General features: G+C 39.9%; 1 protein-coding gene across 2 annotated transcripts; it reads left to right on the forward strand.

Annotated features, from left to right (window-relative positions):
- The first annotated feature begins 4,235 nt into the window (after nucleotides 1–4,235).
- Nucleotides 4,236–22,067, forward strand: znf710b (zinc finger protein 710b). 2 transcript variants are annotated; one of them, XM_079594805.1, is made up of 5 exons: nucleotides 4,236–4,463; nucleotides 17,195–18,724; nucleotides 20,371–20,562; nucleotides 20,647–20,818; nucleotides 20,907–22,067. In XM_079594805.1, the coding sequence occupies exons 2-5, from the start codon at nucleotides 17,237–17,239 to the stop codon at nucleotides 21,083–21,085; spliced, it is 2,031 nt and encodes a 676-aa protein (XP_079450931.1). In that variant the 5' UTR covers nucleotides 4,236–4,463; nucleotides 17,195–17,236; the 3' UTR covers nucleotides 21,086–22,067. The 2 variants fall into 2 exon arrangements, with proteins under 2 accessions (XP_079450931.1, XP_079450930.1); XM_079594804.1 differs by lacking the exon at nucleotides 4,236–4,463 and adding an exon at nucleotides 15,596–15,949.
- Nucleotides 22,068–22,071: the final 4 nt, after the last annotated feature.

Genomic DNA, 22,071 nt, shown 5'->3' on the forward strand with positions numbered 1-22,071 from the left:
GTCATGTGCACAATCTTACACAGTGGACCACACCAGCTTCGTCTACAATTTTAGGTTTTCTATATTTAAAGGTAAACTGCTGGTCTTATTCAACATTTTTCTTATGCTTTTGTTACCTGAACTTATCATGTCGAATCTTCTATCACTGTGTGCACTTAAATTCATAAATGTCATGCGGTTTTGGAGTTAGGCTGCACTGTTGCAGCAGCAGGGAGTACTGTGTAATTTCACATAAATCTCCCAACACATTCGTTTCTTTGGAAGAGATACAAATGCACAGCTAAGATGGATGACTTATGACAATCCATCAAATGTGGTTTGGTGTGTGAAACAATGATAGAGCTGACCAAATTCAGCAGATATGAGACAACCAAAAATAGTCTAGACGTGACAGTGCAACTCAAGCACTCTATTGGAGTACCAAAGACATTAGGGAGAGACCGGGTAGCTTTTTCGAAATAGTGCCACCCCTAATGGACTGGCAACTAAGGTAGACCCAAACCCTCCCTGCCTCATTCTTTTTCTCTCTCTCTCTCTCTCTCTCTCTCTCTCTCTCTCTCTCTCTCTCTCTCTCTCTCTCTCTCTCTCTCTCTCTCTCTCTCTCTCTCTCTCTCTCTCTCTCTCTCTCTCTCTCTCTCTTGCATATACACACCGAGTCACATGCATTTGACTCAGCAAGCTGTCATATCCTCCTCTTCAAATTCAAATGAAACCACAACATCCAAGAGTCACTAAACTGTTAATACTTCTAGGACTCAAGCCAGTTCTGAGTCTTGCTGCTGGGCAGCTCTGCCCCTCAGTGCATGGCGTGAACAGTCTGATGAGTTGTGGCAAGGGAGAGGGATATCTTGTGTAAACAGAGGGATTGCATTCCCAGGCTCGGAGACGTGGTGATTAGGAACTGATGTTAGTCAGAGTGACCAGCAGTCCATATGACTAAATAAATGATGCCTCCAACCAGTTTACAGGACCAGCCACAATCCGTCTTAGACTTTACCATAAGTCTTAAAGGGATAGTTCATCCAAAAATGAACCTTTTGATTGCAAATCTTTCTTCAGTGGAACAAAAAGGAAGATGCTTTGTGCAAAAAAAATTGTCAATAGGGTTCAGTCAGTGGGGGTTCAGTGTTATTTTGGACCCCACTGACTATTATTGTAAGGACAAAAACAGTATAGCAACATTCTTTAAAATATATTATGTTGTGTTCCACTGAATAAAGTCAAGTCGCCTTAATTTATATAGCGCTTTATTGTTTCAAAGCAGCTTCACAGCAATAAACAGACATTTAAATCAATGATGCAAATATGAAATAAATAGAAATTCTGCAGCAAAGCAGCTCTAAAAACTACAATAGTGTGATGTTTCAGCTCAGTGTTGATTCACTTCACTTCAATAACTGTAAAATTAATCAATTATGAAACGTGTTCAGCTAGTAGTAGAAGGCAACAGTGTCGTTATTCAGCTCAATCAGTTCAATACCTGTACTGATGTTGCAAAATTCCTCAGTTATGAAACAAATTTTGATTAAGATATAAAGCTGTGAAGTTAAATTGATAATATTACTGATTATTTAATGTATTTTAAACCCAGCTAAGCAAGTTAAGGGGTAACAATAGCAAAGAACCCAAACTCCATAATGTCATATGCAGGTTTGGACGACATGAGGGAGAAAATAATGACAGAACTTTTATTTTTGAGTGAAGGATTATCCTTTAAATTCTAATCTGAGTGATAAAATCAGGATGAAATGAGGATGTGACTTTTATGCGTATGCAATGAAAGGTATTGGAATCTAACACAGTTTCATAGCAGTTTGGTTCTAAGTGAAGTTTTTATCAAAATGAAACTTGACACTAATGTCAGATACAGGCCTTCATGGAGTCTATGTGGGTCAGCTGTATTCTTGAAACAGTCTAATGATGACCTGACCATGCAGCAAACTCTCTGAAATAATGAACTCAGTTTGTTTGTTTGTGAACTATAAACATAAATTGTTATTTCAGAGTAAAAATGCTGATAATGTTGTCATTACTATGCAACACTAAATCAAAGTATCGGCTTGTTTTCTGAGGACACTCTTTGGATCATTCAGGCTTGTTTGCAACTTGCAAGATAAATTTGAATGAAAATTGAATGAGAATGGATAGTGCTCTAGGGACCGTTACCTCATCTCTCAGAGCAACAAAACAGGAATCAAGTGAGAGAAACGGTGAAAGAAAAAAGGGATGGGGGTTGGGAGACTGAGAGAAGTAGAGAAAGACGACAGAAACTGAGAGCAGGATGTTTAAAGTCAATGCCCTGACCTTTCTTTAGCTGCTCAACAATCTGATTCCAGTTTCTCTGTCAGTAACAGGTTGATTTCAAACAAATACAAACTGTATAACTGAACATCTTGACAGAAGAAAAAAAATTCTCCGGATCTCTGAAATGAAAGTAACGCTGACCCTAATAAAAGACCAGTCAGGACATAAAGTGCTGTTTTAGACCTCACTTCTCATCATTAGTTCCACTCAGTATGCCCAGGCTTGATACTAATGAGAGTCTTGTCCCGAAACACAAGGCCAGCTCTGCATGATGGGAACTGGGCTAAAACGGACCTGTCAACCTAGCGCTGAATGCCACTCCATTCACATTGTACACAGGGGGTAGTGTGTCACTGAATGTGGGAGAGTACATGTGCTTCATGTGTTGTGTGTGTGGATGTTCTTTTTATGATTCACTCAGCACTGAATAACGGCCAGAAACTCTCAAGCTAATCTCTCCCACTGGATCTATACACACCCTGCTGTGGGTGTGGATACACACCCAGAGAAGGAGAAAGGAGTCTTTCACACACTCAGATGTGAAGAGCTGAAACAATGTTCTGGCTTATAGCACAGTAACCACCTGTTAGTGTGTGTGCTTGTGCACATGCACACGAGATAATTGTATATGTGTATAAGCAAGCTGTGTATGTTATAATTCCTGCATTCAGGACACATTTTGAGTCCACGTGCATCCCACGTGATAGGAAAGAAACACTTGAAGCCTAATACAATTTCAGTAGGGTCAAACACACACTCACACGCTCAGTTTTCCAGCTTGGAGGTCCCAATGGTCACAGATGTTGAGGGGACATGATGCAATGCAAAGAAACAGATCTCTATCTCAGTTCAGATCAGCACTGACCCTTAGCAATAACTTGGGAATCCAGCAGAAAAAAAATCCATCAAATTATTACATCTTAACAAATTGTAATATGAATGTTATGAAACACTGTATATATAAACTTGAATCAAATATCAATATTCAATATATCAAAAGATATTGTATGTGTGCATTATAATGGTTTGACACTACAAATGGTTTACAGAAAAAAAAAACTTGTATGACTTATTCTCATTATGAACTTCTCCACAAGCAACTGATCCACAAACATTAATGCACTTTTTATACTTCCACTAAACCCTTGCTTTGTAGCTACTGCTTTACAGTCACACCTAATACAATCCCTGTACAAGCATGTAATTTAGCCAATATTGGTCAACTTTGGAACCCAGAATTAAAGCACTTTACACTCATATTGCATTTTTCACACTCAAACACGTCACATAATGGGTTATCACCAATGCAAATGGGAATAAGTAGGAGGCCATGATTGATAAAAGACAATATGTAAAATGGCCAGGATGCCTAGGTTAGACAATTGGACCCCCACAGACCAAACACCCTTCTTTCAACAGCAATCAGGTGTTCCCCAGGTGGTCTCCCATCCAGGAACTGGCCAGGCTCAAGCCTGCTTAGCCTGAATGGGAAAGCAGGGGAGAGTTGTAGAGTGATAGCTGCTAGCTTTTAAAAGTTTTATTAGCTTTCTTTTATTTTTATTTTACATTAAATACACCAATGTGTTGTAATTTAAAATAAACTACTCGCATTTTATGAAGTAATTCACCATATATAATGACCGGGCGACCTCTTCTGTTTGTGAGAGAAACTACACATGCTGTTCTAGCGATGCAAAATAAGGGCAGTGAAGCGTCCTCTAACGTCCATTATATGTTAAGTCTTCTAATTTATATAAATTGCCCAAAATAAAAATGCAAATTGAACACAGATACAGAATAATACTGCTTTATGATTTAAATCTATAAATTCAATGCTTTGAAAAGCATGTAATTTGTTCATATTTCTCAATTTCTGTAAATCTCTTTTACAAATACCATTGCCTGTGTCGCCAATATTTGCATTAAATCCTAAAGGTATGGGGACATATTTGTGTGCCCATGAGCTCCATCATTTACTTGTGACAGCGAGGAGGAGCCCGGGCTGTTTATTCGTTCACGTCACTCTTTCTCTCATTCCCTTCTTCCTTCCTTCCTTCCTGCCGAACACAGAGAACCAGACCAGCAACAATTCAAACTAGAAAGCGACATTCACATCTTCCAAAGTGTTTTCAACGTATACACCCGATTTTTGGAGCGTGGTAAGTTCGACAACGGTCTGTTCATTATTGTCATAGAAACAGAAAACGAAACTGATCGAATAGCCCCCGAAAAAAGCCCGACTGTCCCACTGTCTATCTATCCCAGCGAAACTCACCGATTTCTGTATAACTGGCCTCAAAATATAATGTGCACTATGAACTGGATGCTGATATTTACATTTCCGCTTTTCATCTGGCATCTATATTACGATTTGAGCTCGTATTTCCGAGGGAGCGATTCCGTATTTAGGTCATTTTATAGAGCCAAAATGTCGCGGTTTCTTTTTACTTCCACATTCTCTCATGGCACAAACAGATGGCGTCGGGAGGGGAATGGAGGGAGTGAAAAAGAGCCGCATAAACGAATAGAGCAGGCCACACTCGCCTTCGGTTAGCCTAGCTCACTGTTTGACCGGAGCAAAACTTAAGATAGGCCCATCCCCGTGCAGACTGGATTCAAGTTTCCCTCTCTGAAGTTTCTTTTCACAACTCTTTACATTTGGACTGAATGTAGCTGCTGGTGATGCTGAATAATGTGGGGAAGTTTTAAGATGTAAGTTAGCTAGCTGGCTAGTGAATTTGCTTGAGAGTTCTCGTGGTGTGGTTCATGGGTATTCGTTGCTATATTTATTTTAAAGATCGTGAGTGAATATATTTAAACACCGATGATCACTGCGATTGTTTGCCAACATCTCTGAGCGCCGGTCAGGTGGTTAATTGTCACGCATCTTCAGATCAGATGCTATGCGTCCTGAAAGAAAAGTAACGTTAGCTGTTTAACGTTAGCTACTTTTACCATTTGGTTGACAGTTTGCATCTCATGTGTTCAGACCTTACAGTCCATGGTTCAGACTCACCTTGCGTGAAGCATGGTGTTTGAATTTGACTTTTGAAGACGATGCTGTCCAAAAATATATATTACTATATAGTTTTGTTAACCCTTTAGCTGTCACCCCCCTTTTTGAGAATGGACATTAAAATGCACTATTCAAGCTTAAATGGCTGTAATTCAAGAATGCTTTGGAGTATAGACCTAAGTTTGGTCTTGTTTTAAAGGGAAAAAATTGCAGATTATTGCTGAAGTGAAAGAACTTCAAAAAATTAAAGTATGAAAAAGTTATGGAAGTTTAAATTTACATTAAATCAAATATAATTTATTTAATATTTTTCTTTTATATAAAATATATATTTTACAAAATATTTTTTACTATAAAATTACTATAAAATTAAAGCCATAAATCTAACCAAGTTGTGTTCCAAATTTGAAGTTGATATCATAAAAATTGAAGTTCCCATGAGATTTTGTTTAGGCGTAATACCAAAAATAGCCTCCGGGTGTCATTGAATTCCATTGAATTTAACTGTATGCATTCTGCCATAAAAAAATGTATACATTTCTGTCCAAATATCACTTCTGTCACAAAATATGGAACCTTGAGACTCAGACCTTTCTGACAATATGTGTTTTGTCAAGATTAGAAAATATTTTGATCATAAATTATGAAATATAATAATGCCCAAAAGGGGAGGAGCCTGATAAAATAATTTAGAGTAATGTTTCTATGGTAACACAATGTCCAATTTCAAAACAGTTTTCACAGGATGAATTCTGAGATCGTAAGCTTTCAAATGATACCTAATTTATGATAACTACTAAAATATGAAATGTAATAAAAAAAGGCGATAAAAAAGATAATATTATATTTTAGAGGATAATATATATATGATACTTTTTAGAAGGTAATATTATTTTATCATTTTTTTTATTGACAAATACTAGATTATATGTTTTATTATTAATTTTTAGCATGAAAACCAACATTTCAATTATTAAAAGTGTGTGCGTCTACTTTTTGTGACAAAGGTCAGAACTCCTGTTATGATGTTGATTTTTTTGAGGTGCGCTCTTGTCATAAATTCATCTATTACTGTTCCTTCATAATTTGTAACAGAAAACAGTGCTGAAATATCTATTAAGGAGTCTTAGACCTTTCCAACGATATATAGTTTGTCATGATTAATTTAGGATTTAATTGTAATATAGTGAGGTAAACGTAGGTGTCCCGTATACGGGACGGTGACAGCTAAAGGGTTAAGTGATAGACCAATATGAAGATTTTGTATTGTATTTTGAAGATACATTAGTAACTTAGCTATACCAACTTAATATCTGTTCACACCAATATGATATTTACGCTATCACATGCAGTTTATATATATTGCTTTAAATGCTCAAGCTTTTTTTAGCTTTCCAACAATATCATTAATTTGTGTCGTATTATAAAAATATTAATATTTGTTTTCTAGATGACGGCCGATAAAAACATTGATAGCAAATCAGAATTCACCCGACTTTAAAGAGTTTGTGAATTTACAGTGGAAGACGAGGTGAATGCTGCGCGTGCTTATAATAAACAGTTCCTTATCGCTAATATAGTTATAGCTAGTTCCCTTCCAATATATCTGTCTCTCAACGTTGCGTCATCTGTGATGCTTTGGGAAACAAGCTTGTGGCCCCTTCCATCTAATTTGGAGCGCCTGGTGAGGAAAGGCCGCAGTAGATATGGGGTGCTTCTCAATATCCCTCCTCGTCTCCTCGCTCCTCCGTCCTCCATCCTATGACCCGGAAACCGATCAAGCTCAGCCATCTTAAAGGACATCTCAATTCTCTAATTGCACCGCGAGGATCGAGGAGTGAGGAGGCTTCCAGAGGAGCTATGAGCGAGGATACACAGGTGTATCCTATGCGGAAGTGTTTTATTGACTTAACGTGACGCACGTGTAAATTCTCCTCCCCCTTCACATCGCTCGAGTGATCAAGTATTCCAATGTAGAAAAAAGCTTTCATTCGATTCCTCCGTTCTCATTTCCTTTCCTTGCACCCTTCCCCCGCGTCCTCCAGGGGGTGGAGCTGAGACGCGAGGAAAGGAAGCGAGGATGCACAAATAAGAATTGAGAAGCACCCATGGTGTCGTCTGATACAGTGTACTGGTCTGCCAGCCCCATAGATGACTCTGCTACCCACCGCAGCAACACTGATTTGCGGATGAGGAGCTCTTCCACGTGCTGTCTAAGGCAGTGGAGGAACTCAACCTGGAGTGGTCCCCCATGTGGAACCAGAGCGCAGCAGGTTGGACGATTAGTTCCTGACGAGTAGCTACTGACCTCGCCCTGCGGGCTACTAAGGTGACGGCCCAATCCATCGGCCACCCGATGGGGAGTTTTGTTGTGTTGGACTGCCACCTGGCTGACTGTCAATGATATTAAGAATGCGGAGAAGGCCGTCCTTCTTAACGGCGCTGTTAACCCCTCTGGCTTATTTAGTTACTCGGTGGAGTCCTTTGTGGAGCGCTTCACCAAGGCTCAAAAACAATCGAGAGTGATTAAACATTTCACACCAAAGCGCCGAAGCCCCTCTTCCTTTTTCGCCCCGTTTGTTATCTGCGCAGCGTTCCTTATCCTGACAGGTACCAGTGCGTCCTAAGGACTCGTGGCCCAAACGTCATCCCTTCACGAAGCGCCACGGTCGACACCTTTTGGGGAAAGCTGTAGTTACTCAGTCTCGAGAAGGAGACTAGACTACTGCTTGCAGGGTGGGAAATTAACTTTTTTGTCCACCAGCCACAGTGGCTGGTGGATGCCCAATTTTACCAGCCACTTATATTTTTTACCAGCCACTTTTTCCGGAATTCAAATTGCAAGAAAGAAATTGCTTCAATACGTTTTTTATTTATTTCAGGGTACCCCCAGGATCCTCCAGCTTAAATTCAAGGCTTTTTAAGACCTTTTTAATACCATTTTAAATGAAATTCAATGCCAACTTCGTACCCATTCCAACATAAGTATGAGGGGAAAATGTCAAACCTGTATACATTTTAAACCCTGGAAAATAATTATGTAGGCTACTATGTAGGCTACTTGAATTAAATAAAACATTTTATTTAAATGATCAGTCCTATTTAATACATACGCAACAGCGTTGTAGTGCGCTTGGTGTGTGTAGGCCAGTGTTCATTTTGGCAACCATTTTTGATTCAGTCTTAGTCTTCATCTTCAGACGAAAATGCTTATGAATGCAAACTTTTAGTCATTACTTTTAGTAAACTGCAGTTACTTTAGGTAGCTATTTTATATGTAGTCTTTATATAGACAGAAAATGTCATAATTATTCTCTCTAGGCCATTCAATTAAGCTTATGATGATAAATTATTTACATTGCACTCTTTAGCAGTAGCACTTGTGCAATTCTACATGTCCCTTTTCCTAAGTTCCTCTCTTCCACTTAGACTGCAGTCACACCTTTTCCATTAAGGGACAATATTCGCCCCCTTTAATAAATTTTTTAATTTAATTTTTAACCTTTATAATACCTTTTAAAAATAAATAATGCTTTAAATAAAACAATGTTCAATAAATATGCAATGTTAAAAAACGTTTTTAATATTAATAAAAATATTATATTAAAATAGCCAGTAGGTGGCGGTCATCGAGTCATTCATTCATTGAATCTCACGATTCGTTCAAAGCCACAGATTTCGTAGCAAAATAGAGCAATAAGCCTGACTATACTGTTTTAAATGCAGTACATCACTTAAATGTTACCCCTTTTTTTACTGTTGTATAAAATCAATGTCACATTTGAAATCGTGTGGATATTCGGGAAACATTGCATTCGATCAACATTAAAAACACTGCTGGATATCAGCCTGCATTTTGATCGCAGATTTAGTCACACAAACAGCGCAAGCGGCTCGCGACAGAACACAGACCGACTGAATGACACTTTAATTTAAGTAGAAAATCTCAAATAAAGATCGCTGAACTCCAGCTTGTCTGTGTTTTCAGATAATCCGCGCTTCAGCAGTGTAGAGAGCGCGCGCGCATGGTTAAAAATAATTTCACTTTCTTCTGCACCAGCTCAGCTATATATATACACTTTTTATTTTATTTTTATTCTCAGCTTAGCTAACTTATGTGTATAAGTTATACAGTATAACGGTCTCTTCAGCGCCGTGACACAGCGCTGAAAACCAATCAAAAGAGTTACTCGACAAAAGTGTATTATTGTTACTTAGCAACCGCATTCTTTGACAAAGGCTGTCCAATCCGTACAATGAAATCACTCGCAGCATGTGTTTATTGGTTACTACTTAATACAAACAATGTTAAGTCAATGTAAAGACGCGTTTATGCGCGTCTGGTGGTCCTGTCCTGGTCCCTCGGTGGATGCGAATTTTTGCGAACTGTATTCGCTTTTGGTGCGAACGCAGCATTATTATAATCCACCCGCCACTGTGGCTGGTATACACGGCAAAGTGACCCGCCACTTTGAAAAAGTACCCGCCCTCGGCGGGTGGCGGGTGCTAATTTCCCACCCTGACTGCTTGAGATTCACTGTTTACTTCTCACTGTCGTTGTAGCTGGATGCGTCACTTAGGGTTATTCTATATCATTAATGAGTTATTTTAAGTGCTGAGATTCGCCACGTCTATCTCACGTCTATCTCTTGTATTATTCGCATACTTGGCCGTGTAACTGCTTGTGAGATATTGTAAATGACCTGTAAATGCGCAAAAAGTCCTATCATTGCAGTTTTACGAAATATTCCTTTCTCGTTTTTGCCTGAAAAACCACCGCATTCAAGCGTGTAAACTTTTTCTGTGAAATTGTATTTTGAAATAGCAATGAACATGAAAAATCATGAAAGAATGGTAGAAACCTCAGTTTGTTTTCATGCCAAGAGTTCAAATAGCATCCGTTCAATTATTTTAGAAAAAAAGGTCTGAAAATGTTTTAAAATAAAGAAAAAAACACATATGGAAGTGGAGGCGCCCTTATATGGGCAGTAATGTCCTCTAGTTAAAAAGTTTGGTACTGCGCACAAACAAAATCTTACTGAACGCTCATTTTTTGAGATATCAACCTAAAATTTGAAACACAACTTGTTCAGATTTTTGGCTTTGATTTTTTTTTTTTTGCAGTTGTAGTCACCCATGTTGTGAAAAAAATAGTATATCGTAGTTATCCTCCTTGATGTGAATGGGTGGTTCACGTGCTTAAATCAGTTTCAAAGTCTTCCAAAGCAGTGAAGTTTGAATAAATATTGAGAATAAGCTATACGTTTATTTCACTCATGCTGTTTAATGTACACTCACCTGTCACTATTTAAGTTGTAAATAGCAATACTTATGTACAGTATACAATTGGTCACTCTGCTATTCTAGATGGTGGTTTCGGTCATTGAAAAACGGTCATTTTTTTTATACGTGTATATGGTAATGAATAGGTTTGATAAGGCAAAGGATGGCAGAACATGTAGTTAGGGATGTCCAGATCCGATCACATGATCGGAAATCGGGCCCGATCACGTGGTTTCAGACTCGATCGGAATCGGACGTTACCTCCCGATCAGGACTCAGATATATATGTATATATATTCTCATTATTTTTGAACACATCTATAGTTATGCGGCGGCACAGAGTTAGACCCTTTTGACTCCACACAGAAACAGCAACGCGTGCGGCATGACATCACTTTGTTGACATCACAAAAAGTGAAGAATTTATGTTACTTATTACTTGATTGTTCAAGCTACCTCACAGAAGTGCTCAACAGAGTTGTTGAATGTTAAAATAAGGTGAATTAAATAAAAAATAAGGAACATCCTGGATCTGTTTTTTCGCTCTTCTTTTTTTATGCACGTATTATAGAAGTATCGGATTGGGACTCGGTATCGGTAGATACTCAAAATCAAATGACTCGGACTCGGATTCGAGGGCAAAAAAACCTGATCGGGACATCCCTACATGTAGGCCTTGATGTCAGTTTGTGTTACACAGGGTGTGAATCGCTGTTAAAAAATATATATTTATGTTTTTAAATCTTCGCTCTTATAAAGACAGTTGATGAGAGATGTGGGGTGTCTATTAGGCTATGCTCTATAAAGCATTACCATTTTCTATAAAAAAAATTATGCTGTAAAATCACCCAAACCCTGTTTCCCTCTATCTCTCACTCCTTAGTGACATAATCAGTTGTGTTTCACCCAGGTATCTGTAGATGAGAATGATATTGGTGGTCTTTATTAGCATTATAACCATCACAAATTTAAAAGTCAATCTGTTATTAAAGTAGCTCTATTTGAGATGCTGTGGTTGGGACAGATGGTAGTTTCTAATTCTAATACGTTTCTGCTTGCTTGCTTGATGTAATGCTCTATTATTATCGGCGTTGTTTAAATTTGGACTAAAAATACACTTTTTTTCTTATAAAAAGAATGGCATGAAGTACCGGTAGTGCAGATGAACTTCATGTGCTATCATGCAGCGATGAGGCATGAAAGATAAAAAACTACAATGGCTGTACACTATATCTGTTAAAAATATAGATGCAGTTGAGACTGTTTAAAGACTTTGCTAGTTTGCTACGTGGGATAACTTTTATGTTGTAAGTCTTGCTTTGTTATAATGTAAACTTTATTATGTGATATATTTCTGTAGCACAGCATTAGACTTGAATGACCTAGATGCTATTGAAAACATAGTCCAGTGAATCATGCCACAGTGCTCTTTATCTGGGTATTACAGCTAGCCTACCTGCTGTACCTTTGCTGCTGAAAACTCTCTAAATGCAGTCAGGAAAAGCAACCATTCCCTTTGTGTGGTCAAACAAAAATAGTTTCTGTTTGCATGTGGCCAGCATCTATATTAGTTTTACGTTTGAGACAACAAAGACAATTCCAGAGGAGTAAAAATAGCAAATTAATGATTTCATTAAAAAAAAAAAAAAAAAAACATGCTTAGTAAGTATCAACTTAAGTGTTGATACACAATTTTTTAATGTAGATGCTATTGCAGGGATTGTTCTGCTCTTTCTATTCAGGATTGTAAAATCACAACTTAAAAAGTAGTTTAGATGGTGGCTTGGCTAGTAGTGTTTATTTGTTGCATGCCTGCCTCTACAGGGTCTGTTTGTATTTTAGTTTAATTGGTTAGTTGTCCTTTGCTAGAGCTTTTATGATTTACAAAAGGATTCAATGCACCAGTTCTGCTACACATAGTCAAAAGAGTGATCAGGCCTCTTATTGTGATCTGTCCTGTGACAGATGGGTTTAGCTCTACTGTAATCAGATTCAGAGAAATATGAATGGATTTGAAAATGTATATACATTTTTGTCAGTTCTAGTGTTGATGTAGCTTAATGCTACACTTCTGTTTTGACTAGGCTAGAAATGCTAAACACTTCATATTAATATTAATTGTCAAAACATTGCTTATATCTGAATATCTGATTTGCATCTTTTGATTGTCCTTGCTGAGTATTATTATACTTCTTTGCACACTTGATTTCATAATATTGATATTAATTTAAATTCATTACATTGTACCACATTCCTTGGTATATTACTAAGATGTGCAGACCTTTCTCAGTGGAGACCCTTACAATCTTTCTCTCTCTTCCTTCCCCTCCCCCAATGTTTTGAATTCTCTCTCTTTTCTTTCTTTTCCATTTTTTCTCAATTAATACCCCTACAACACACACAGTTAACTTTTTCTCTTTTCTTACTTTTTTCCTCCATCATTCCCTTTTCGTGTGATTCTCCCTCTTTCCCATTTCTCTTTTTCTGTATCTTTTCTGTTCTGCATTCTCTCTCTCTCTCTCTCTCTCTCTCTCTCTCTCTCTCTCTCTCTCTCTCTCTCTCTCTCTCTCTCTCTCTCTCTCTCTCTCTCTCTCTCTCTCTCTCTCTCTCTCTCTCCCCCCCCCCTCCCTCTCTCTCTCTCTCTCTCTCTCTCTCTCTCCCCCTCTCTCTCTCCCCCCCCTCCCTCTCTCTCTCTCTCTCTCTCCCCTCCCTCTCTCTCTCTCCCCCCCTCCCTCTCTCTCCCCCCCCCCTCTCTCCCCCCCCTCTCTCTCTCTCTCTCTCGCCCTCCCTCTCCTGTTCTCTTTATCTCCTCCCCTCTCCCTCGATTGCTCTCTCACCATTTGCTCTCTCACAATACCCCCCTCCCTCCTCACAGGCAAAGGCTTCTCTTCTCCTCCCTCATCCCTCCATTTTCTCTTCTTTCACAATCCTTCTCTCTCTCAGCCATTTTATATGGAGGTATATGTACTTATCTTGAATCCATTAAAAATCAGTACTCGCTTAATAATAGCAAATGAATGTAGAAATAAGGTGTAATTATATACCTCAGTTATAAATTAACTTTAATCACTAATAATGAACAATGGGCCTCATTCATGAAACGCAAGCAGAATGAATTTCTTTATGGATGAATGATTTATAAAAACGGTTTGACATAAATTGCGTTTAAAGAATGGCTTTACGAACATTTCACACAGATTTGTTCTGCTTTCATGAATCTGAGTGCAAAGCCATATTCATATAGTTGTGTAATTAAATTCAAACTAAATAATGCACACTGATTAGTTGTGACTTTTGCTGCGTCCAAATTCTTAAAAATGCTGTCTTCGGAAGAAGCATTCCATGGTAGGAAGGCATCAAGGCACGTCCAAATCCAAAGTTAGCTTTACTTCCTGTCTCCTGAGATGCCTTCATCTGATTGATTTTTGAAGGCAGCATAGATTTATCCTTCTCTGTCTTTGATATCCCACAATCCTGTGCGTTCCATTCTATGACAGTTGAGCTAGAAAAATAAAGATTCCGTCTAAAAGTTGCGGTTGGTGGTCAGTTTGTGTGATTTTCATTTCATTGGTCATTTTCCACTTTCAATGTCATTTCTACAGTGAGAAATCACTATTGTAGTACCATAATTAAAAATTTGCTTACCGTAGTTATCACAAAAGCTTTCTCCATTTTGTAGATCATTAAACTGTTAGGCTGCCTCAGTCAGTAGTCTGTCCGAAATCAGTTTCGTGAGGTGCCAGTTTTCGTGAGTGCACAAACACTGCTTGCAAAGTCATTGTCTGATAGGGCAGCGAGGCTGCGAAGTCAGATGCCTAAGCTTTCGGACACAACCTATATAGCGCAGCTTCTCATACCTTATTGCTTAATTGTTTACTTATTGTGCACTAATTGTGGTTTGAGTTTGAGTGGATGTCATAAAGTGCCGTCAAAGCGACATCCTGTAATTACTGATTTTGTCCATACCAAGTTTGTTTGTTGAAGCTGCGATGTAACAAATGTAGCAACAGATATTTTCTTCTGTATTGTGATGGACATCCAAGTAAAATTAATTCTCAAAAAGAAATATGGTGGGGATTCGGTTCAATTCATTGGTTGTTGATTGGATGGAGGCATATCTGAATGCCATCCTGAGGTTGATTGTAAGAAAGGGGCAGGGTTTATGCAGACCAAATGATTGGAAAAGTCCAGCATGTCACCAGTGAAAAGTCCTTCCTTCACAATGAAGGAGATCAATAACATGCATTTAGAAAATAGATAGGGTGACTTTCATTTCATTTCATACCATTCCATTTATGTTACATGCTTTATTTCACAGCTTCATTTTTGTGTAAGTGTGTGACAATCACGTAGACTGACTCACATGGAGAGAATGTCATTAATGTTTTTGAAGGGATATGAAGAACAGCAAAGCTTAAATGCATCATAACAGCTATACAGCTGACTATAAAAAATGGATTCTCATATGTGAGACCATAAATACACATCACATAGTGTCTGCTGAGCATTAAAACAGAGACAAGCTGAACGCTCCTGTTTCTCAGCGCACAGGCCAAAAGGTCCTCGCCTGGCACAGACTCTCTCAGATGCATGTATGCTCTCTCAGCCTGCTAGACATTTACTTGAACCTGTCGGATGATTGCCTTTTTTCACTTCTGCTTATACATATCCATTTTGTACTCTTTACTTTGATCTCATATTTGGATTGTTTTATAGAATATGTCTTCTGTATTTCAATACTTTCTTGCAGCTCGCTTCTGTTTTTACGCTCTGTCAAACACATCTTCTCTTTGTGTGCTCACTGTGATGTACATGTATGCCCATACCTTTATGGCTGAGCTCACAATCTTTTCAGAGCATTAATGTTTGTGTTCTCAAACGTGTTTCACAAGTGTATGCAAAAGAGAATGTCTGAGTGAGACAGTTGGAAAGGCTAAGAGGAAGAGAAAGAGAGAAAGAAAGAGAGAAAGAAAAAATGAAAAAGAGGGGGAGGGAGTGAGGGAAAAGAGCACTGTGTGTATGTGTGTGCTTGCGCCAAAGAGAGAGAGAGAGGGAGAGAGAGAGAGAGAGGGAGAGAGAGAAAGAGAGAGAGAGAGAGAGAGAGAGAGAGAGAGAGGAGTGGGGGAGGGGAAAGCAGAGAGAGAAAAAGAGTGAGAGAGGAAAAAGAGAACACGCATACACAGAGAACAGAGAGAGAGTACGAGAAACACAGAGGAGAGAGTGTCTGTTTTGGTCCAGAGAACATATAATGTATGAAGGGGAGGGCAGCGGGTGATTTTAAACCTGTGACTTTGCCTCAGGATGAGATCTCTCAAACACCTGAAACCACAGACCAAGAAAAATGTGGTGAGTTCCACTCGCAACTGCTCCTATGCCTTCTGAGGGCTTAGTTTGTTTAGCAGATTGTGTGTGTGTGTGTGTGTGTGTGTATGTATGTATGTGTGTTCACTAAACCGGATGGCCCAATTAAATGGCCTGATCAGATGGCTCAACTTATTTTTGTATATATCTGAATGTGATTGGTTCTTGTTTTTAATGACCACGATGTTTTGCAGTGATTTTTTTTATATTTTATTATAGTTTGATCAGTTTCTAAATTCGAATTTCAGCTGCTTTCAGTCTCCATTGTCTCTCTTACACTCTAATCCTTCATCTTGCCTGTCTTTCATTTTTCTATTTCTTTCTCTCTCTCTTTCTCGCTTGCTTTCACTCACTCACTCACTCACTCACTCACTCACTCACTCACTCACTCACTCACTCACTCACTCACTCACTCACTCACTCACTCACTCACTCACTCACTCACTCACTCACCCAGCCACTCTCTGCCCCTCCCTCTATTTTTCTACTTCTCTTTCTGTTAACTCACTCATTTCTTCCTTCCTTCTTTCTCTTTCCCTTAGTCTGTATAGACTTTCACTGTCCTTTATAAAGATATCCGGTTGTTCTTGAAAATACCCACTAGCAGTCATCATTACATAATTACTTTTGTTACATGATTTGCATGATGTTCAAGCAGAGTTTGGATTTTCTTAAGGTGTGGAATCCTCCTTAAAAAGGGACACCTGTCTGAGGGAATGAGGTTTTGTGAGTGAGATGGAGGTAGCAAGTATGAATACTAGACAGCGCTACAAATTTTGTCCTCATTTACCGGCACCTCATTCCAAATCTGACTTTCTTACTTCTGTGAGAAACAAGATATTTTGAGAAATGTCTGTTTTTTTGTTCATACAATGAGTTTGGTTACCAACATTCTTCAAAGTCATACAGGTTTGGAATGACCTGAGGGTGAGTAAATGATGACAAATTAAATTTTTTGAGAAACTACATTTAAGCCAGTCAAAGGTGAAGTTTTTATGTTTTTGCACTAGTGCCACTAGTGGCACCTAACAGAATTACAATTGTTTGTTTTAACAAGCAGACATGGCAATATCGGTTCAACCAATGGTTTGATAGTCATAATACCTTAACCACACAATATCTCTAGATACAAGTTTGCAAATGATTTTGGGTAGTTTCGTAACTAATAGAGAAACTGGGCATGTAGGCCTACTAAACTTATCTGCATGTGCTTATGTGTGTGCTCTACAGGAGGAGAAGACACAGCGGCTGGTCAGATGTTATTCTGAGGCCATGCACCAGCAGATGGACGCAGGCACGCAGACAGACCCTGTAGTGGTCCTGTCGCTGGCCCAAGCTGCTGTGTTGGGACTCATCTCACAGAACGAGGTCTTTGGCGCCACCATCGCCCCCAACGGCTTCTATACCGGAGACCCCAAAGAGTCCCCCGCTCCGCCAGGTGAGAGAATGGACTACGAGTACGCCGACCAGCTTATAGGTGCCAACGGCGACTATCTTGGAGAGAATTTGGGTGAGGATGGGCACATGCACTCCAGCTGTGTTGAGAGAAGGTGGCAGGGGCAGCCTGAGAACAGCAAACCCCCTGTAGAGCACCAAGACATGGCGTTACACGTTAAAGGAGAAGTTGTGACCCCAGGTTTGCCCTCTTGCACTCACATGATGAATAACATGGTGCCCAGAGATAGCATGCAGATGGTGGACCCCTCCAGCTACAGGGTCGTGCCCAAATCCCAACCCAACAACTGCTGCACCACCTGCGTCCGAGACCCCAAGAGTACACATCCTCCGCCTGACCAACATTTACACCCTCATTCCCACAGCCACACACCTCATGAGGTGCCTTCACGCAACCGGGGCCACACACATGAAAAAGGAGTAGATGAGGTGAGCGAGGACAGGGACAACGGGAGAAATAGCATGGGGAAAACAGGAAGCGGCGGCGAGGAAATTAGCAGCTATTTTCAGGCTAGTGAGGTCGGCTACGAGGGAGGCGAGATGGAAGGGGTCGGGGACTTCGATGAGAACAGTGAGGGGATGTTCTGGACAGAGCCTGTAGAAGGGGAGGCACCCCGTGGCCGTCGTATCGACCGGCTGGACATAAACATCCAGATCAATGAGTCGTACTGCGTGGACGTTGGCGAGGGCTTGAAGCGCTGGAAGTGCCGCATGTGTGAGAAGTCGTACACCTCCAAGTACAATCTGGTCACGCACATCCTGGGCCACAATGGCATCAAGCCACACGCGTGTCCACACTGTGGCAAACTCTTCAAGCAGCCCAGCCACCTACAGACGCACCTGCTGACGCACCAGGGTACAAGGCCACACAAGTGCACCGTGTGCAAGAAGGGCTTCACCCAGACCAGTCACCTGAAGCGGCACATGCTGCAGCACACCGACGTGAAGCCCTACAGTTGCCGTTTTTGTCGTCGTGGTTTTGCCTACCCCAGTGAACTCCGTGCTCATGAAGTAAAGCATGAAAGAGGCCGGTGCCACGTCTGCTCGCAGTGCGGCATGGAGTTTCCTACCTATGCCCACCTGAAGCGTCATCAGGTGAGCCACCAAGGACCTTCCACCTTCCAGTGTAGCCAGTGCAACAAGTCGTTCGCCTACCGCAGCCAGCTGCAGAATCACCTGCTGAAGCACCAAACGCAGCGCTCCTTCTCCTGCAGCCAGTGTGGCCTCCAGTTTCTTCAACTGCATCAGCTACGCCAGCACTCTCTAACACACAAGACAAACAAGCCTCAGACCCGCGCTACCAAGGTACAGAGACTATTAGTGTGACTTTGAACTGCTGTATATCCTTGATGCGGTTGTATTGGTGTCTTTATGCTCTGTTATGGTGTGGTCCCATACTACATGAACAATAATTCTATCATAGTAAAATTTTCAGCACTGTAAATCAGCCATAGACTACGTTTACATGCAGCCAATAACCCGTTCAAAACCGGGATATTAGCAATAACCCGGTCTCGTTTTTAAAAACCGGGATATTATACCTGGGGTACCCCTTTTCTAACCCGAATATTTGGTCTTGTAAACGCGTTTCGGCATATCCCCATCAAAATGTGTGTTCTGCGCATGTTCTATTCGCAAGGAATCTTGGTCTTGAGTAGAGACGGCGCATAAAAAAACCCTGCGTGCAGTATAGCGGAAGTAAACAAGTCGAGGTTAACATGGCGAGACGCAGCACAGCACCGCACTTTTGGAGCGAGGAGACCAATTTCTTTATATGTGTGGCACAGCTCCAGCTACATTTCCCATCTCTTGCTCAATTTCTCTCCTTCTATTAATAAAGACCACGAGGCACAGTAGTGTCAAGTGCTGCTGGTGGATCAGTACCAGCGCCAAAGCGCAAACAAAGACGATCGCTATCTGCCCCAAACTATTCATTATCCGCCTGCTGCTGCTGCTGCTGTTGTTGTTGTCTTTGGATACAGGAAAAAGAATCGGAAATGACGCATTGCGTCTTAATGTTGTCCGTACGTCCAGACGCTAACCGTGCGTCGCCGTTTACATCGGGATATTGGCGACTGATTACACATTCCATGTATACAGGAGTAACTCTCTCTGCTCACGCATGTAAACGGGTTATCCCGAATGTTTCAGAAACCCGAATATTGACCTTAACCCGACCAAAACCCGAATTTTAACAGCATGTAAACGTAGTCATAGTTTGAATTATTGGTATTGACTATAATGGGTCATTCCAACTGTTTTTCAATTTAGATCATAATCTAGCATTTTTATCAAAAACATAAAGGGATAGTGATAGATTACGGTACAAACTTAACTAACTTATCTTTTTTAACTTTACTTTTTTCTTTAGAATATTTAAAAAAGAATAATTATCTTTCATACTGTACATTATACCACATTACATTAGGTTTGTATTATGTTCGTAAAATTATGTCTCATTACAAATACCCATTGAAGTGATTTATCAACTATTTACCTTGACAATTTGCACTTATTTTTCTGCCTTTATTCTTTTTTTCCCTCTTACATTTATTACAACCTCTTACTTTACCCTAATGCAATTTTTACTGTTTCCCATCTACTATTTTCTTTAACTCCTCCCATCTCTCTCTCTTCCCTCTAGTGAAGGCCTCTTTTCTCCTTTCTCATCCCTCCATTTTCAATTCCCTCTCAATTTCACTCTCAGCCATTTTCCTTTGAACAATGTCCATTGTTGCACAATATATATCTAGCCAGCTTTAGTGCCTAATTCAGTGTAAACACTGCAGTAGAGTAGTTTAGTTGATACCATAACAAATAGTTCATATGTATGCTGATTGTTTAGACAAATTATCCTCTGCTGTCATAAAATTCTAAATGATTTAAAATGTACAAACTTTAGCGCTTTAGCACATTTTAGTCGTTGGTTGTGTTTTTTTCTTCCTCATTAGGGAACAAAGGGGTTTAAGTGTGACGTATGTGCCCGAGAGTTTACATTGTCTGCAAACCTAAAGAGGCACATGTTAATCCACGCCAGCGTCCGGCCATTCCAGTGTCACGTGTGCTTCAAATCTTTCGTCCAGAAACAGACGCTCAAAACTCACATGATCGTCCACCTGCCTGTGAAACCCTTCAAGTGCAAGGTAAGACTCAAAACGCTCTTCATACCCTCTTTTTTACACTTTCACCATCTGGTTTGTAAAGCTGTTTTTATTCATTTTCCACAGGTGTGCGGAAAGTCATTTAACCGAATGTACAACCTCCTGGGCCACATGCACCTCCATGCAGGCAGTAAACCCTTCAAGTGTGCATGCTGTTCAAGTAAATTTAATCTGAAGGGAAATCTTAGCAGACACATGAAGGTCAAACATGGAATGGACGTCTCTCCAGATGGACAAGGTGAGAATACAACAGTATTTGATCAGCATCCTAACATGGCAGTTAAATGTTTCTAATATAAATTTCATTTTTTTTATTTTTTATACAGATGGCCCACCAGACATGGAGCCACATGAGGACTATGAGGATGAGAACTTCAATTTTACAGCACCAGAGAATATGGAAAACAATGATGCACCGAACCTAACTAAGCTATCTGAAGTGGCCATCCAGGAACTTGACTATTATAATTTTGGGAAGGATGTGGGAAACTACAGTACAGCATAAAAATGTTTTGAATTAAAGTCAAGCTGAATAAATGTAAAGGAACAAAAGGCCTGTGCTGGCACTTATCAACCATGAGTTGATGAGATGTTCCTCCATGAGAACCAATGCTCATCTTTTTGGAGTTGCATATGAGCAGGTAGTTGGAGGCCATCTTGACCTCCTGGTTGATCTCATTGGGTAGCCACTCTGGTTCTGTCTCAAATGAAATGGACCGATAGTTTGCAAAGAGTCCTTTAACTCTTTTCAGCTCGAACAAACATCAACGCTGTATTTTTAGAATGAAGTGGATCACATGGTTACATTAATACCCGATACATTAGCTTCATGACATGCAGGTGCATACACGTGCAGTCTTGTTTAAAGTAATACACGCCGTCCTCCAAATCTAATTTTGGTTGGGAATATGGAAATAAGAGGTGCATGCAGCCTTGTGGCCTTCATCGGTGTGGTACCTCAGAACAGTCTGTTGTATTAACTTCAGTTATTTTCATTTATATTGCCTTCACTTACAGTAACTCAAAGAAACGCACCAAGAGATTTCTAGTGTAAAAGAAAAAAAAAAACATGTAAGGCCAATGTAAATGATTGGATATCTGCATGAGTAGATAGGCTTGTGTGGGTAAAAAAAAGCAAAAAAAGAGTGAGCGTGTGCCCGGGCCCTATGTACCAAAGCTACAGCTCTTCATCGGGTACAGGACCATATGCCGCCCATTCCTGAGCACAACTACTGTTGCCAGAATTAAACTAATCTGAAGCGTGGTTTAACAACCTCTTGAGTGGAAAATTACTGTTCTTTTGTATTGATTTGCTATTTATTTTGCACTTTGAAAAAAATCTAATAATTACTTGCGATGAGCCTCTTTCATCATTGACTGTGAGTTCTGGTCTAACTCACAGGAGATAAAGCCTGTCACATCCATAGTAAATTGTTTCTCAAGGCAACTGCAGATTCTTAAATAAACCTGTTTTTTTTTTATAAGTTTATA

The sequence above is a fragment of the Phoxinus phoxinus genome (genome assembly GCF_949152265.1).
Source record: "Phoxinus phoxinus genome assembly, chromosome: 2".
Lineage (NCBI taxonomy): Eukaryota > Metazoa > Chordata > Actinopteri > Cypriniformes > Leuciscidae > Phoxinus > Phoxinus phoxinus.

Excerpts from the sequence above, each read along its gene's own strand:
- znf710b (XM_079594804.1), top strand. The coding sequence starts at position 15,905 with ATGAGATCTCTCAAACACCTGAAACCACAGACCAAGAAAAATGTG. Across the intron at positions 18,725-20,370 it reads CTCAGACCCGCGCTACCAAG|GGAACAAAGGGGTTTAAGTG; the intron begins GTACAGAGACTA and ends CTTCCTCATTAG. Across the intron at positions 20,563-20,646 it reads TGAAACCCTTCAAGTGCAAG|GTGTGCGGAAAGTCATTTAA; the intron begins GTAAGACTCAAA and ends CATTTTCCACAG.